Source organism: Labeo rohita, unplaced genomic scaffold, assembly GCF_022985175.1.
Source record: "Labeo rohita strain BAU-BD-2019 unplaced genomic scaffold, IGBB_LRoh.1.0 scaffold_78, whole genome shotgun sequence".
NCBI lineage: Eukaryota > Metazoa > Chordata > Actinopteri > Cypriniformes > Cyprinidae > Labeo > Labeo rohita.
The window spans coordinates 593267-608238 of record NW_026129722.1 but is presented as its reverse complement, the minus strand read 5'-3'; the positions used below and the strand labels follow the sequence as shown (position 1 = coordinate 608238).

Here is a 14972-nt window from a genome sequence, read left to right as displayed (position 1 = left end):
ACAGGAACGCATGACGTTGCAGCCGTTCCCACTGAAATACAACACTTCAGACCACTGCAGAGAAAAATATCAACGCAACAGATGGAACACGAAACTATGAATCTGATAATAACTGCTACAAATACAACCAAAAAGAGACGTCTAGTATTTCCTGTCTTGGTTGTACGTCTGAGCCTTAGGCAAGCGTCTGATCCAGACTAAAACTAACTAATAAAGCCAAAAGAAGAGAGTTAATAATACTCGTAATGCCACGAACAATCACTGTAATAACAGACGGATTTATGCTGAAGGCCACACGTGGAATTACTCTTCAGTAAAATCATGCAATTATCACAAACCGTTATATAAAAAGACAAGAACATTTGGTTTAATACTGATAATTGTTTCGTTATGGCCATTAAATGATGTAATCATCTATATTATGAATCAAAGCTGCTTTGTGAGCTGTTGTTTTTAAAGCATGTAGATTATGCATTCAGCCTGTGCTGTTTTATATGCTTTTTTTTGTTATCACTTTCAATTAGTTTACTTCATATTTTTAACTTATTCTTCTTGTTGACTATTTACGGGTCTATTTTTAGCGTCAACAATGCGATGCACTTTCGAACTGCATTGATTTGTTAGAAAAAGTGCTATGCAAATAAATTTGATTGCTTAATATTAAATATTACAATGTTTTTAACAAACAAGTCATTGTCTCTGTCGTATTTGATATTTAAACTATGTCTTAATTTTTAAATAAAGACTCCAGTGTTTAGATGCAAATGTGTTAATTCACAGAAAATGTGCACACAAAATAAAAATAAATGCATTTATCAGAAAAATCCTGACAAAAGCTAAGTTCTGCATTCGATATACCCTTCTCTTTTAACACTAATTCACACAAAAATAAAAATAAATGCATTATGTAACTGACTTAAAAGAAATTTATAAATAGATTTTAACATTCACAATCAAGCAACAAGCTAAACTTGACCAACATGGAAACACTATTTTAAGTTTATTATAGGTCTATTTATTTATTATGGCAATTTTAGCATTTGATGCATTTTGAACTGCAATGATTTGTTAGGAAACTTGTTATGTAAATACATTCGATTGCTTGATATTAAATTTTAACATTTTTTCTCATTACCAAGTCATTCTCTCATCGATTTCTATTTGATATTTAAACCAAGTATTATTCTTTAAACAAAAACTTCAGTGTTTAGACCAAAATGTGTTAATTCAGCACAGAAAACACGCACACAAAATAAAAATAAATGCACTTATCAGAAAAATCCTAACAAAAGCTAAGTTCTGCATTCGATACACCCTTCACTTTTAACACTAACTCACAAAAAAATAAAAATAAATGCATTTATTAATACGTAACTGACTGAAAAGAAATTTATAAATAGATTTTAATATTTACAATCAAGCAACAAGCTGAACTTGACCAAGAAGGAAACACTATTTTGAGTTTAACTGATCTGAGAAACACTGCAACTAGTGAAAATACATCGCCAAACAAGAAAACTGGAACTAATATTAGTCTATACCGATATGGATCCAGTATACTGCGCATCTGTAATTTAGAGACGTTTTATATGCTTTTGATTTTACTCACTATTTTAACTTCTTGTTTATTATAGGTCTGTTTTTATTTATTATAGCAATTTTAGCACTTTGAACTGCAATGATTTGTTAGGAAACGTGTTATGTAAATACATTCGATTGCTTGATATTAAATTTTAAAAAATTTTCTTATTACCAAATCATTCTCTCATTGATTTGTATTTGATATTTAAACTCTTACTCTTTAAAAAAAATTTAAAAAATAGTGTTTAGATGCAAATGTTAATTCAACGCAGAAAACATGCATGCAAAATAAAAATAAATGCATTTATCAGTGCATGCTGACTAAAAAAAAAAAAAAAAGATACTAACAAAAGCTTCGGCATTGGATATACCCTTCTCATAACACTAATGCAGCAATTTGCAAAAAAAAAAATAATAATAATAATAAATTAAAAAATACAAAGAAATCCATTTATTAATAAGTAACTGTTGGAAAATAAATGTTAAAAAGAAGAAAGCAACAAGCTGAGCTTGACCAGCATGGAAACATTAACGTTATATCAAGTTTACTGATCTGAAAAACACTGCAACTAGTGAAAAAGCATCGCAAACACTGTAAACAAGTAAACTGGAAGATATAAACAATAAAAGCTCATTAGAAAAAACTGGATCCAGTTACAATAGATCAAAAACACAGGATCCAGTAAGTGTCTCTACCTGATGTGGCATCACCGTTTACTCTGGATTCACACGCGCCAGCTTCACATTTAGATCTGAGTCCTAAAAACACACACACACACACACACACACAATGAGTTTGAGAGCAGCACTCACAATATTATACACTATTAGCAGCACTTCAAAACACAACTATAAATCACTGAGAGCCCAGAATCAACTCGCAGAATTATTTACACACCAGCAAACAAACACAGGTATCCAATGGTGTTGTTTTCCACAATCCAGTGTGTGTGTGATTGTGTTGTTTTGTGTGTTAGCATGTCAGATCTGCCACACACGCACACAAACATACGCTCGCGCACGCGCGCGCGCGCATATATTCACTCCACAGCCACATAATCGCAAAAAACTGACAAGTACAACGATCTTTTCTCACACGACGAACGCTAGAATGTAATTTAAACACATTTTACCCGAGTTAATCGGAGTTGTTTCCGTAACCATCCACTGAATCCGCTCACAGGCCGCAGTCTAAACTCCCGTTTAGTCCCACAGAACGCTGCTTCTTCTTCTTTCTCCAGATAAACCAGCAACGAGACGGACAGCAGCTTCGCTTCGCCCCGCCCTCCCCCGCCTCTGCCCGCATATCTATAGACATAGTTACCGAGCCGACCAATCGCGAGCGGCCCTCGCGACACCATCTCCGCCGATTGGGCGCAGCGCCTGACAGCTCGGTCGCGATTGGCCGAATGGCGCGCCACTGACTGCGAAGGCGGGCAACGCCCCCTGTCCTATAGGGGTGTGTCCTGACGTCATCGCTCAGCCGCTAAGAGGTAAACAATCTGTCCCCGCACAGTGTTTCTGTGTTTAAAAAAGTTAAAAATATCAAAAGTGGGTAATTCACATTCAGAAGCAGACCTCAGGAGACAGGACACAAAGAATGTGAGGGCAGATTTGGGTAAGAGGGATTTCAGAAGCATAATAAGGGGATGGCTGCAAAAATATGCAGGGTTTTATTGTGATTTATGACATAATTTGTAGGAATTTCCTTTTTTTAATCAACATGAATATATGAGTATTATGTAATTAATATTATAATTATATAATTGCTAATAATATAATCTGATAGTGTTGGATATCCAACAACAACCTGAGTAATTTGCAGAAATAAGATCATTTTTGTTGAATAATTTGTGGGGATTTCCTTTTTAATTACTATATGACTGACCCTTATGGAATTTAATATTATTATCATATTGTTGCCAATAAAACTAACGTTATTAAACATCCAACAACAACAACAGGGTAAATTGTATCATTTTTCTGGTAAATAATATAAATACAATTGCACATGAATATGGTAGTCATTCAGCTGAATGATATATATATTAAAATATTTTGATAAAAGTGAATTGTAGCAGTATAATAAGGGGATGATTGCAAAAATATGTAGGATTTCATTGTTTTATGATAATTTATCCAACAACAACTTGAGTAATTTGCACAAATAAGATAATTTTATTATAATTTTTGTTGAATAATTTGTGGCGATTTCCTTTTTAATTACTATATGATTGACCCTTATGGAATTTAATATTATTATCATATTGTTGCCAATAAAACTAACGTTATTAAACATCCAACAACAACAACAGGGTAAATTATATCAGTTTTCTGGTAAATAATATAAATACAATTGCACATGAATGATATATATATCAAAATATTTTGATAAAAGTCAACTGTAGCAGTATAATAAGGGGATGACTGCAAAAATATGTAGAGTTTCATTGTTTTTTATTGCATAATTTGTAGAGATTACTATATAACTAACCTATATGTAGGCTTAATCTATCATGATTATTATTTAGTTGGCAATAAAATAAACTAATATTACTAAACATCCACCAACAACAGAGTAAATAATATAAATACAATTGTACATGAATTTAGTTGCTTGGTAGATATATATCAGATTATTTGCGTAAACATTATTTCATTTTTTAAATTATATAATTTTTCTGGTAAATAATGTAAATACAATTGCACATGAATATGGTGGTCATTCAATTGAATGATATATATATATCAAAATATTTTGATAAAAGTGAATTTAGCAGTATAATAAGGGGATGACTGCAAAAATATGCAGGGTTTTATTGTGATTTATGAATAATTTGTAGGAATTTCCTTTTTTTAATCAACATGAATATATGAGTATTATGTAATTAATATTATAATTATATAATTGCTAATAATATAATCTGATAGTGTTGGATATCCAACAACAACCTGAGTAATTTGCAGAAATAAGATCATTTTTATTGAATAATTTGTGAGGATTTCCTTTTTAATTACTATATGACTGACCCTTATGGAATTTAATATTATTATTAAATTGTTGCCAATAAAACTAACGTTATTAAACATCCAACAACAACAACAGGGTAAATTATATCAGTTTTCGGGTAAATAATATAAATACAATTGCACATGAATGTGGTGGTCATTCAGGTGCATGGTATATACATCAAAATATTTGGATAAAAATGAATTTAGCAGTATAATAAGGAGATGATTGCAAAAATATGTTGGGTTTCGTTGTGATTTATCACATAATTCGTAGGGATTTCCTTTTTTTAATCAACATGAATATATGAGTATTATGTAATTAATGTTCTTATTATATAATTGCCAATCATATAAACTGATAGTGTTGGATATCCAACAACAACTTGATTACTATATGACTGACCCTTATGGAATGTAATATTATTATTATATTGTTGCCAATAAAACTAACGTTATTAAACATCCAACAACAACAACAGGGTAAATTATATCAGTTTTCTGGTAAATAATATAAATACAATTGCACATGAATATGGTAGTCATTCAGTTGAATGATACATATATTAAAATATTTTGATAAAAGTGAATTGTAGCAGTATAATAAGGGGATGATTGCAAAAATATGTAGGGTTTCATTGTGTTTTATGACATAATTTGTAGAGTTCCTTTTCAATCAGAATGATTATCCACAAATAAAGTAGTTTTATTGTGTTTTTTATTGCATAATTTGTAGGGATTACTATATAACTAACCTATATGTAGGCTTAATCTAATAATACTATTATTATTATGATTATTATTTAGTTGGCAATAAGATAAACTAATTTTATTAAGCATCCACCAACAACAGAGTAAATAATATAAATACAATTGTACATGAATTTAGTTGCATGGTAGAAATATATCAAATTATTTGCGTAAAAATTATTTTAGCAGTATAATAAGGTAATCATTTGATTGTAATTTTAGTGCATAATTTTTTTTTTCTTTTTAAATACTGTATGACTGACCCTTATGTAATTTAATATTATTATATTGTTGACAATAAAATAAAGTAACATTATTAAACATCCAACAACAGAGTAAATTATACAATTTTTCTGGTACATTTGCACATGAATGTGGTAGTCATTAGTTTGCATGGTATATACATCAAAATATTTGGATAAAAATGAATTTAGCAGTATAATAAGGAGATGACTGCAAAAATATGCAGGGTTTTATTGTGATTTATGACATAATTTGTAGGGATTTCCTTTTTTAATCAACATGAATATATGAGTATTATGTAATTAATATTGTTATTATATAATTGCTAATAATATAAACTGATATTGTTGGATATCCAACAACAACTTGAGTAATTTGCACAAATAAGGTAATAATTTTATTATAATTTTTATTGAATAATTTGTGGGTATCTTCTTTTTAATTACTATATGACTGATCCTATATGGAATTTGATATTATTATTAAATTGTTGCCAATAAAATAAACTAATATTGTTAAACATCCAGCAACAACAGTGTAAATTCTACCATTCTTCTGGTAAATAATATAAATACAATTAAACATGAATATAGTAGTCATTCAGTTATATATAAAAATATTTGGGTGAAAATAATTTCAGCAGTATAATAAGGTAATAATTTAATTGTAATTTATATGGCATATTTTGTGGGGATTTACTTTGCAATCAATGTGGCTTTATATTTAATATTGTCTTTAGGTAAAATTTGGGAAAAATTATTCTACAAGGAATCGTGTTAAAAATATGTAGGATTTTATTATAATTTATGATGATTTCTCAGGATTTTTCTTCTCAATAATGTGGATTTTCTTCTCAATTGATATGAATATATGAATATCTTAATATAAAACTAATAAGATATTATTATTATTATTATACTGTATGACTGACAATAATACAAACTGATATTGTTGGATATGAAGCAACAAAAACAAGAGATTATATAGATTTTTTTCCATTTGGGTAAAAATTACTAAAAATATGTAGGAATTTATGTATTTATTATTTATTTTGTAAATGATTTAAATACAGTGGCACGTATATGGTAAGTTTCATGATGTAAACATGGTATAAAAAAATCTCCAGAATTTATTTATTTTTTATTTTTAGCTGCAACACTATTCCAAAACCAAAACATACTGTAGGAGTTTCCTACGAATCCAGTGTGATCCAGTTCTTTTGAGTCTTTGGGAAATTCCCGTCAGGATCCTATAGGATTAGTCGCTAATTATGCTATGAATTCCAGGACGAATCCTGTATATGCCGAGTATATTGTGTCTAGGTTCAGTATGTGGCTGTGTCTCATATATCTCATGTGAAATGTATACAGTAGATCACGTGAATGCTGAAAAATAACGCCGTGACCACGGAGGCGGGAATCTTCTTTCAACCGTACTGATTCCATATGTTGCTTCTGCCACTGTATATGTGTGTGTGTGTGTGTGTGTGTGTGTGTGTGTTACACAACTGCACAACAATAGTCCCATCAGCACATGGTTTCAGGTTGAAACCCGAATCGAGGGGCTACGGTTAAACTTCTGACCTCGTCTTTATGTTACGCCGCCTGAAGCATCACTGGCCTCATTTTCCTCAGCGTTTCTTTTGTCTGTTTTGCCTGGGATGTGCTTTGAACATTGTTAGTCCCGCCGGGGCCGCATCCTGTGTTTAGGGTGTGTTTGAGGGCCTTTGGCTTTGTTGTTGAAACGTCTATACATTAATTGTAAGTCTGTGTTTATTTTGCTATAGTTTAAGGACAGAATTGTTCCTGAAACAGCTAAATTAGACTAAACTTCCCTTCTGGAGGGGAAACGTACCTTTTTTTTTGCCCACCAAAGCTGCATTTATTTGATTAAAAATGCAATAAAAACTGTAAAAATGTGAAATATTTTTATAGTTTAAAACAGCTGTTTTCTTTGTGAATATGTGTTAAAATGTAATTTATTTCTGTGATGAGCAGCTGAATTTTTCAGGCTCATTACTCCAGTCTTCAGTGTCACATGATCCTTCAGAAATCAGTTTAATATGCTGATTTGCTGCTCAACAAACACTTCTGATTATTATCGATGTTAAAAACTCAATATTGTTTGTGGAAACCATCATATATTTTATTTTTTTAGGATTTAAAGATGAACAGAAAGTTCAAAAGAACATCATTTATTTGACACGGAAATGTTTTAAAACATTATAATTGTCTTTACTATTATTTTTAATGAATTTAATACATCCTTGATGAATAAAAGTGTTGACTTTTGAATGTTTCCACAAAAATATGAAGAATTCATAATTTTTGACAATGATTTCTGAAAGTCATGTGACACTGAAGACTAAAGTAATGATGCTAAAAATTCAGTTTTGATCGCAGAAATAAATTACTAAATAAAAATAAAATTAATAAATTTACTATATACTCACATAGTGAACAGCTATTTTAAATTGTAATAATATACTAAAATTTTTTCTATTTTTTCTGTATTTTTAATCACATAAATGCAGCTTTGGTAAGCATAAGAAAAAAAAAAAGGTATTTATTATTATTCTGTTATGTTTAGAACTCACCCAGAAAGCCTTGCAACCTTCCAGTAACCATAAACGACTCTAAATTAAACATTTGAAGTGATAATTTACCTAACTTACACAAAAATATGAAGAATTCATACTGACAATGATTTCTGAAGGCTCACGTAACACTGAAGACTGGAGTAATGATGTTGAAAATTCAGTTTTAATTGCAGAAATAAATTAAATTTTACTATATACTCACATAGTGAACAGCTATTTTAAATTGTAATAATATTTCACAATTATTCAATTTTTTTCTGTATTTTTAATTGCATAAATGCAGCTTTGGTGAGCAGAAAAACCAAATGTGGTATTTATTCAAATTCTTCTCTTATAGAACTCATCCAGTAGGCGTTGCAACTTTCCATTAACTATAAATGACTCTAAATTAAACATTTAAAGCAATAGTTCACCTAACTTACACAAAAAAATTAATTCATACCGAAAATTATTCTGAAAGTCATGTGACACTGAAGACTGGAGTAATGATGCTGAATTCAGCTTTGAACACAGATATAAATTACATTTTAACAGATAGTCTCATTGAAAACAGCTGTTTTAAATTGTAATAATATATTACAATTTTTCGAAGTGATAATTCACCTAACCTACACAAAAATATTAAGAATTCATACGGAGAGTGATTTCTGAAGGTCACGTGACACTGAAGACTGGAGTAATGATGCTGAAAATTCAGCTTTGATTGCAGAAATAAATTAAATTTTACTATATACTCACATAGTGAACAGCTGTTTTAAATTGTAATAATATATTACAATTTTTCAATTTTTTCTGCATTTTTAATCACATAAATGCAGCTTTGGTGAGCAGAAGAAACAAAATTGGTATTTATCCCAATTCTTCTCTTATGTTTAGAACTTACCAGAAAGCCTTGCAACCTTCCAGTAACCATAAACAACTCTAAATGAAACATTTAAAGTGATAATTCACCCAACTTGCACAAAAATATGAAGAATTCATACCGCCAGTGATTTCTCAAGGTCACTGAAGACTGGAGTAATGATGCTGAAAATTCAGCTTTGATTGCAGAAATAAATGAAGTTTTACTATATATTCACATAGTAAACAACTATTTTACATTGTAATAATATATTACAATTTTTCTAAGTGATAATTCACCTAACCTACACAAAAATATGAAGAATTCATACGGAGAGTGATTTCTGAAGGTCACGTGACACTGAAGACTGGAGTAATGATGCTGAAAATTCAGCTTTGATTGCAGAAATAAATTAAATTTTACTATATACTCACATAGTGAACAGCTGTTTTAAATTGTAATAATATATTACAATTGTTCTATTTTTTCTGTATTTTTAATCAAATAAATGCAGCCTTGGTGAGCAGAAGAATCTAAATGTGGTATTTATTCCAATTCCTCTGTTATTTTTAGAATTCACCAGAAAGCCTTGCAACCTTCCAGTAACCATAATCGACTCCAAAGTGATTACGCAAAAGGCAGTAATGTTAAATAATGTAAAATGAAAGTCATATAAACACAGAATGTGTGTGGTGCGTTTTCACTTGTCAGCACGGTTGCATGAGTGTGCATGCATGAGCAAGCTTATATAATGTTTTCTCAATGTTTTCCCTCCCGCCCGTGTGTTTTGAGGGTTGAATCTAGGCCATCTCATCAGCTTTGTGTCTGTGAGGCGGATCAGGATGGGGGGGAAGGGCTGGAGGGGATCCGAGGGGCTGCGAGCACTTCCCGGGTCAAAGGGCAAGTGCGATCGGAGTGTCACGTTTGTGCACATACCGGCATTTCGAGACTGATGGAAGCGGTCTGAGATGAGCTCTCGTCCATCGGTCCGGCTGCACAGGAGGAGATCTGTGCGCTCCGGCCCTTTACTGGGATCCTACTCCTGCATCCAGCTGGAAAAACAAACACAGTGTGGGAGTGAGAAGAGCGAGAAGAGAAGAGAAGAGCTTTGATGGAAACGCTCAACTGGAATACGAAGGAACGAGATTTTCTGCGAACGTCACCGCTGGAGGTTTTCGCTGCATGACTTGGAGCTTGGAGTTATTATCTGCTTTAACTAAAAGCAGAACCATAAAACGTACTTGAAATAAACATTGACTGACATAAAAGTATTGTCATCTTTTACTGACTCTAATGTCTATTTCAAACCCACATGACACAAATAACATGTTCAAAACTATTTATGTCTATAAAATGAGTCATATGAGTCAAGTCTTATTTATAAAAAAAATCCACATAATATAAAATATATTGTTTAAATAATAATTGTTTAAATATTTTTTAAAAATGTACTTCAGATAGTTTCCAAAGCAACATTTTTCATTTCGTTTATCTTGATATTTTAAATAATTACTGAAACTGAAATAAAAAATAATAAACAACATATGGACATTTATACATTAAAAAAATAAAAATAAATACATTACAAAAACGTACTAAACCTTAACTAAAATTTCAGTTAAAACAGAAAATACAAAAATGTAAAAATATTAAGCATTTAAAATATGAAAAAATAAATAAGAAAATATAAAAAACTTAAAACAACATTACTTACATAACTTAATAATGCAAATTAAATAAACTAGAATTAATAAATTATGATGATAACAAAAACATCCAATAAAATGATTAAACAAATTAAAATTAAAAAGAAACAGAATAAAAAAATATTATATATATATAAATTAAATTTGAGAATGAAGAATTTAAAATATTTAAATACAAAAAATGTAAATGTTTTTCAGCTAGCTGCCAAACTAAAATTTAATAAAAAAAGACATATTTAATAATAATAATAATAATAACAAAAACAACCAACAAAATTACTACAACCTAAATAACATTAAAATGATTAATATATATACATATATTTATACAAAAACTTAAAACAAAGCAAAATTACAAATTTTTGTTTAGTTTAAGTTGAAACAGTAAAATAACATTTAAACTTAAACTGAAATGAAAACAGAAAATACAAAAATTGTATATATAAAGAATGTAAAATATTTATTTAATATTTATTCTTTATTAAGCATCTAAAATAATAAAAAATATTTTAAAAAATTAAAACAAGGCAACATTACTAATTTCCGTTTAGTTTCAGCTGAAGTACTAAAATAATGTAAACAAAATAAACTTAATTAAAAAAAGACATATTCAAGGAATAATGATTATTTATGACGATGACAAAAACATCCAACAAAATGACTATAACTTTATATAGTTTATAACTATTACTTTCATTAAATTGAAATGAAAAACAAGAAAATTCAAAAAAAATTAAAATACAAAGAATTTTAAATATTTAATTTTCATTTATTTTAAATACTAACAGAACTTAAACTGAAACATAAAACTTAAATTTTTTTTAATAATAATAAAATGAGAAAAACATCCAACAAAATTACTAAAACCTAACTAAAATAAAAAAAAACAGAAAACACAACAATGTAAAAATATTAAGCATTTAAAATATGAAAAAATAAATAAGAAAATATAAAAAACTTAAAACAACATTACTTACATAACTTAATAATGCAAATTAAATAAACTAGAATTAATAAATGAATTATGATGATACAAATTAAAATTAAAAAGAAACAGAATAAAAAAATATTATATATATATATATAAATTAAATTTGAGAATGAAGAATTTAAAATATTTAAATATAGAAAATGTAAATGTTTTTCAGCTAGCTGCCAAACTAAAATGTAATAAAAAAGACATATTTAATAATAATTAAATAATAATAGAAAACACAACAATGTAAAAATATTAAGCATTTAAAATAATAAAAAATATTTTTAAAAAATTAAAACGAGGCAGCATTACTAATTTTCGTTTAGTTTAAGCTGAGGTACTAAAATAACATAAACAAAATAAACGTAATTAAAAAAGATATATTCAAGAATAATAATGATTATGACGATGACAAAAACATCCAACAAAATGACTATAACTTTATAAAGTTTATAACTATTACTTTAATTAATTTGAAATGAAAAACAAGAAAATAAAAAAAAAAAAAAAATGAAAATAAAAAGAATTTTAAACATTTATTTATTTTAAATACTAACAGAACTTAAACTAAAACATAAAATTAAAATGAGAAAAAAAAAAAAAAACATTTATTAATAATAATAATAATAAAATGAGAAAAACATCCAACAAAATTCCTATAACTTTATATAGTTTATATATAATAACTATTACTTTAATTAAATTGAAATGAAAAACAAGAAAATACAAAAAAAAAGAAAAGAAAAAGAATTTTAAACATTTAATTTATTTTAAATACTAACAGAACTTAAACTAAAATGTAAAAAAAAAAAAGTTTAATAATAATAATAATAATAAAATGAGAAAAACATCCAACAAAATTACTAAAACCTAACTAAAATTAAAATGAAAATAGAAAATTTTTAAATAAAATTAATTTGCAAAAGGATTATTGGATGTTTATTGGAGAAAATACCACTTCAGGCTTTCTACATTAAAATTTCATGTTTAATTCAATGTGTTACTTGCCCTTTCTTTGCAATTATTTGCATAAACTTATAAGCAATTCTAAGTGAAAACAGTTTTAGATCCTACTAAAAGAGAGTTCTTTCCAGCATAATTATTAAATACCAATAGTAATTAGGAGCATTTGAGGAAAGCCAAGACATGCCTCGAATAGTTTAAGTGAACTAACTGTGGCCCGAAACAGCCAAACAAGTTCAAAGAAAAATAAACAAAAAGCGTTTTAATGCATTCTGCCGGACGGATGCTGGGAAACGTCTGGTCGAATGTGCGTGTGCCGCAGCGGGATACTGCTGGTATATTGATGATGGCCGATCGATCGGGACAAAAGATTCAATAATCACACTCTAGTCAAGTAGAGACACAGCAATGAAGTCAAGAGAGACAAGTTCATTTATGTATTCATGATTTCCCATTGAGAATATAAGAAAAATTGAGTTAAAAATTACTCAGGAGGAAGAAAAACAAACTCTATCTGTAACCACCCTAATGTTGGGATTTGTCCGATCAGATTTCGCGGTATGCGTGCAATAAAGCACGTTTGTAAACTTGGCGCCGTTCTCCGTCCGGGCACGACGCCCGTTATGTCAACTAATATGGGAAATGTTTAAGAAATATTTCTATAAGATTCAGATTCGTTTGAGATTGCATTGTGTACGTTGTACAATTCATCAAGCACGCTGATGCACAGAGAAAGCATGTTTTTCTTTATAGTCGTTTAGCGAAATAATATTTTTCTTCGCTTTCTCCAAGTCTTAGCTCATGCGGTATAATCCATCCCTTTTATTTCCCAAACATCTAATCAATTCCTGATGGACGAAATCAAGTCCAGCACCACGTGCTTATATCATCAAATATTCAGTTTCGATTTGAAACGTAACATTACGGAAGTAAAATTGGTTGTAATGTTGATTTTAACGCTGCCAAAACTAATTCCTCAAAAGAACCATTGTTTTTAGCCAATGGAGTCTGACGGTGACAGAAAGCAGGAGATATTACAAGTAGTGCTGACAGATCACCAACATGTATGAAAGTTAAAACACAGTTTTTGTCACAGCTGATGTGTGATGTGTTTACATGTCTGAGATCAGGAATAGCTCACCTAAAACTGTAAAACTGTTTCGAATTTACTCATACAAGATTAGGATGAGTTTGTTTCTTCATCACATTTGGAAAAATGTTGTATTGCATCACTTGCTTGTCAATGGATGTGAATGGGTGCCGTCAGAATGAGAGTCCAAACAGCCACATATTTGTTTAGAGCTGTTTTGGTTTGTAAACACTGTTTAATCTGTGCAGATTTCTTCATTAGATTTGGAAAAATGCAGCATTGCATCTCTTGCTCACCAATGGATGTGAATGGGTGCCGTCAGAATGAGAGTCCCAATAAACATCACAATAATCCACAAGTAATTCACACCACTCCAGTCGATTAATTAACATCTTGAGAATCCATCTCAAATCCATCAAGATGTTTTAATCTAAAATACGAGTCTGTAATCCATAATAACACTGAAGAAGTCCATTTCCTGTTATCTCTCTTATCAATATCCAGCCACATATTTGTTTAGAGCTGTTTGGCTTTTTAAACACTGCTTGATCTGTGCAGATTTCTTCATCAGATTTGGAGAAATGTAGCACTGCATCACTTGCTCATCGATGGATGTGAATGGGTGCCGTCAGAATGAGAGTCTAAACAGCTGATAAAGAACATCACAATAATCCACAAGTAATCCACACCACTCCAGTGTATTAATTAACATCTTGAGAATCCATCACAAATCCATCAAGACATTTTTATCTAAAATACGAGTCTGTAATCCATAATAATACTAAAAATGTCCATCTACTGTTGTCTCTCTCATCTAATTCCAGCCACATATTTGTTTAGAGCTGTTTTGGTTTGTAAACTCTACTTGATCTGTGCAGATTTCTTCATCAGATTTGGAAAAATGTAGCATTGCATCACTTGCTCACCAGTGGATGTGAATGGGTGCCGTCAGAATGACAGACCAAACAGCTGATAAAAACATCACAATAATCCACAAGTAATCCACACCACTCCAGTCCATCAGTTAACATCTTGGGAATCCATCAAGACTTTTTTTAAATCTAAAATACGAGTCTGTAATCCAAAATAACACTTAAAAAAAAGTCAGTCTACTGTTGTCTCTCACATCTAAATCCAGCCACATATTTGTTTAGAGCTGTTTTGGACCGTTTCTGCTTTTAAACAGTGTTTGATCTGTGCAGATTTCTTTATCA

At 29.7% G+C, this 14972-nt stretch overlaps 1 protein-coding gene across 2 annotated transcripts in view; it reads right to left on the bottom strand.

Annotated features, from left to right (window-relative positions):
• The window catches only part of vdra (vitamin D receptor a), a 56944-nt gene extending 54088 nt beyond the window's left edge, over positions 1 to 2856 (bottom strand). The window contains exons 1-2 of one of the 2 annotated variants that reach the window (XM_051104710.1): positions 2715 to 2856; positions 2278 to 2340 (exon numbers count right to left, since the gene is read on the bottom strand). In XM_051104710.1, the coding sequence (XP_050960667.1) occupies positions 2278 to 2340; positions 2715 to 2745 (94 nt within the window). In that variant the 5' untranslated portion in view covers positions 2746 to 2856. The remainder of the gene's footprint in view (positions 1 to 2277; positions 2341 to 2714) is intronic. The other variant, XM_051104711.1, reaches the window with a different exon arrangement.
• Between the last annotated feature and the right edge of the window lie 12116 nt (positions 2857 to 14972).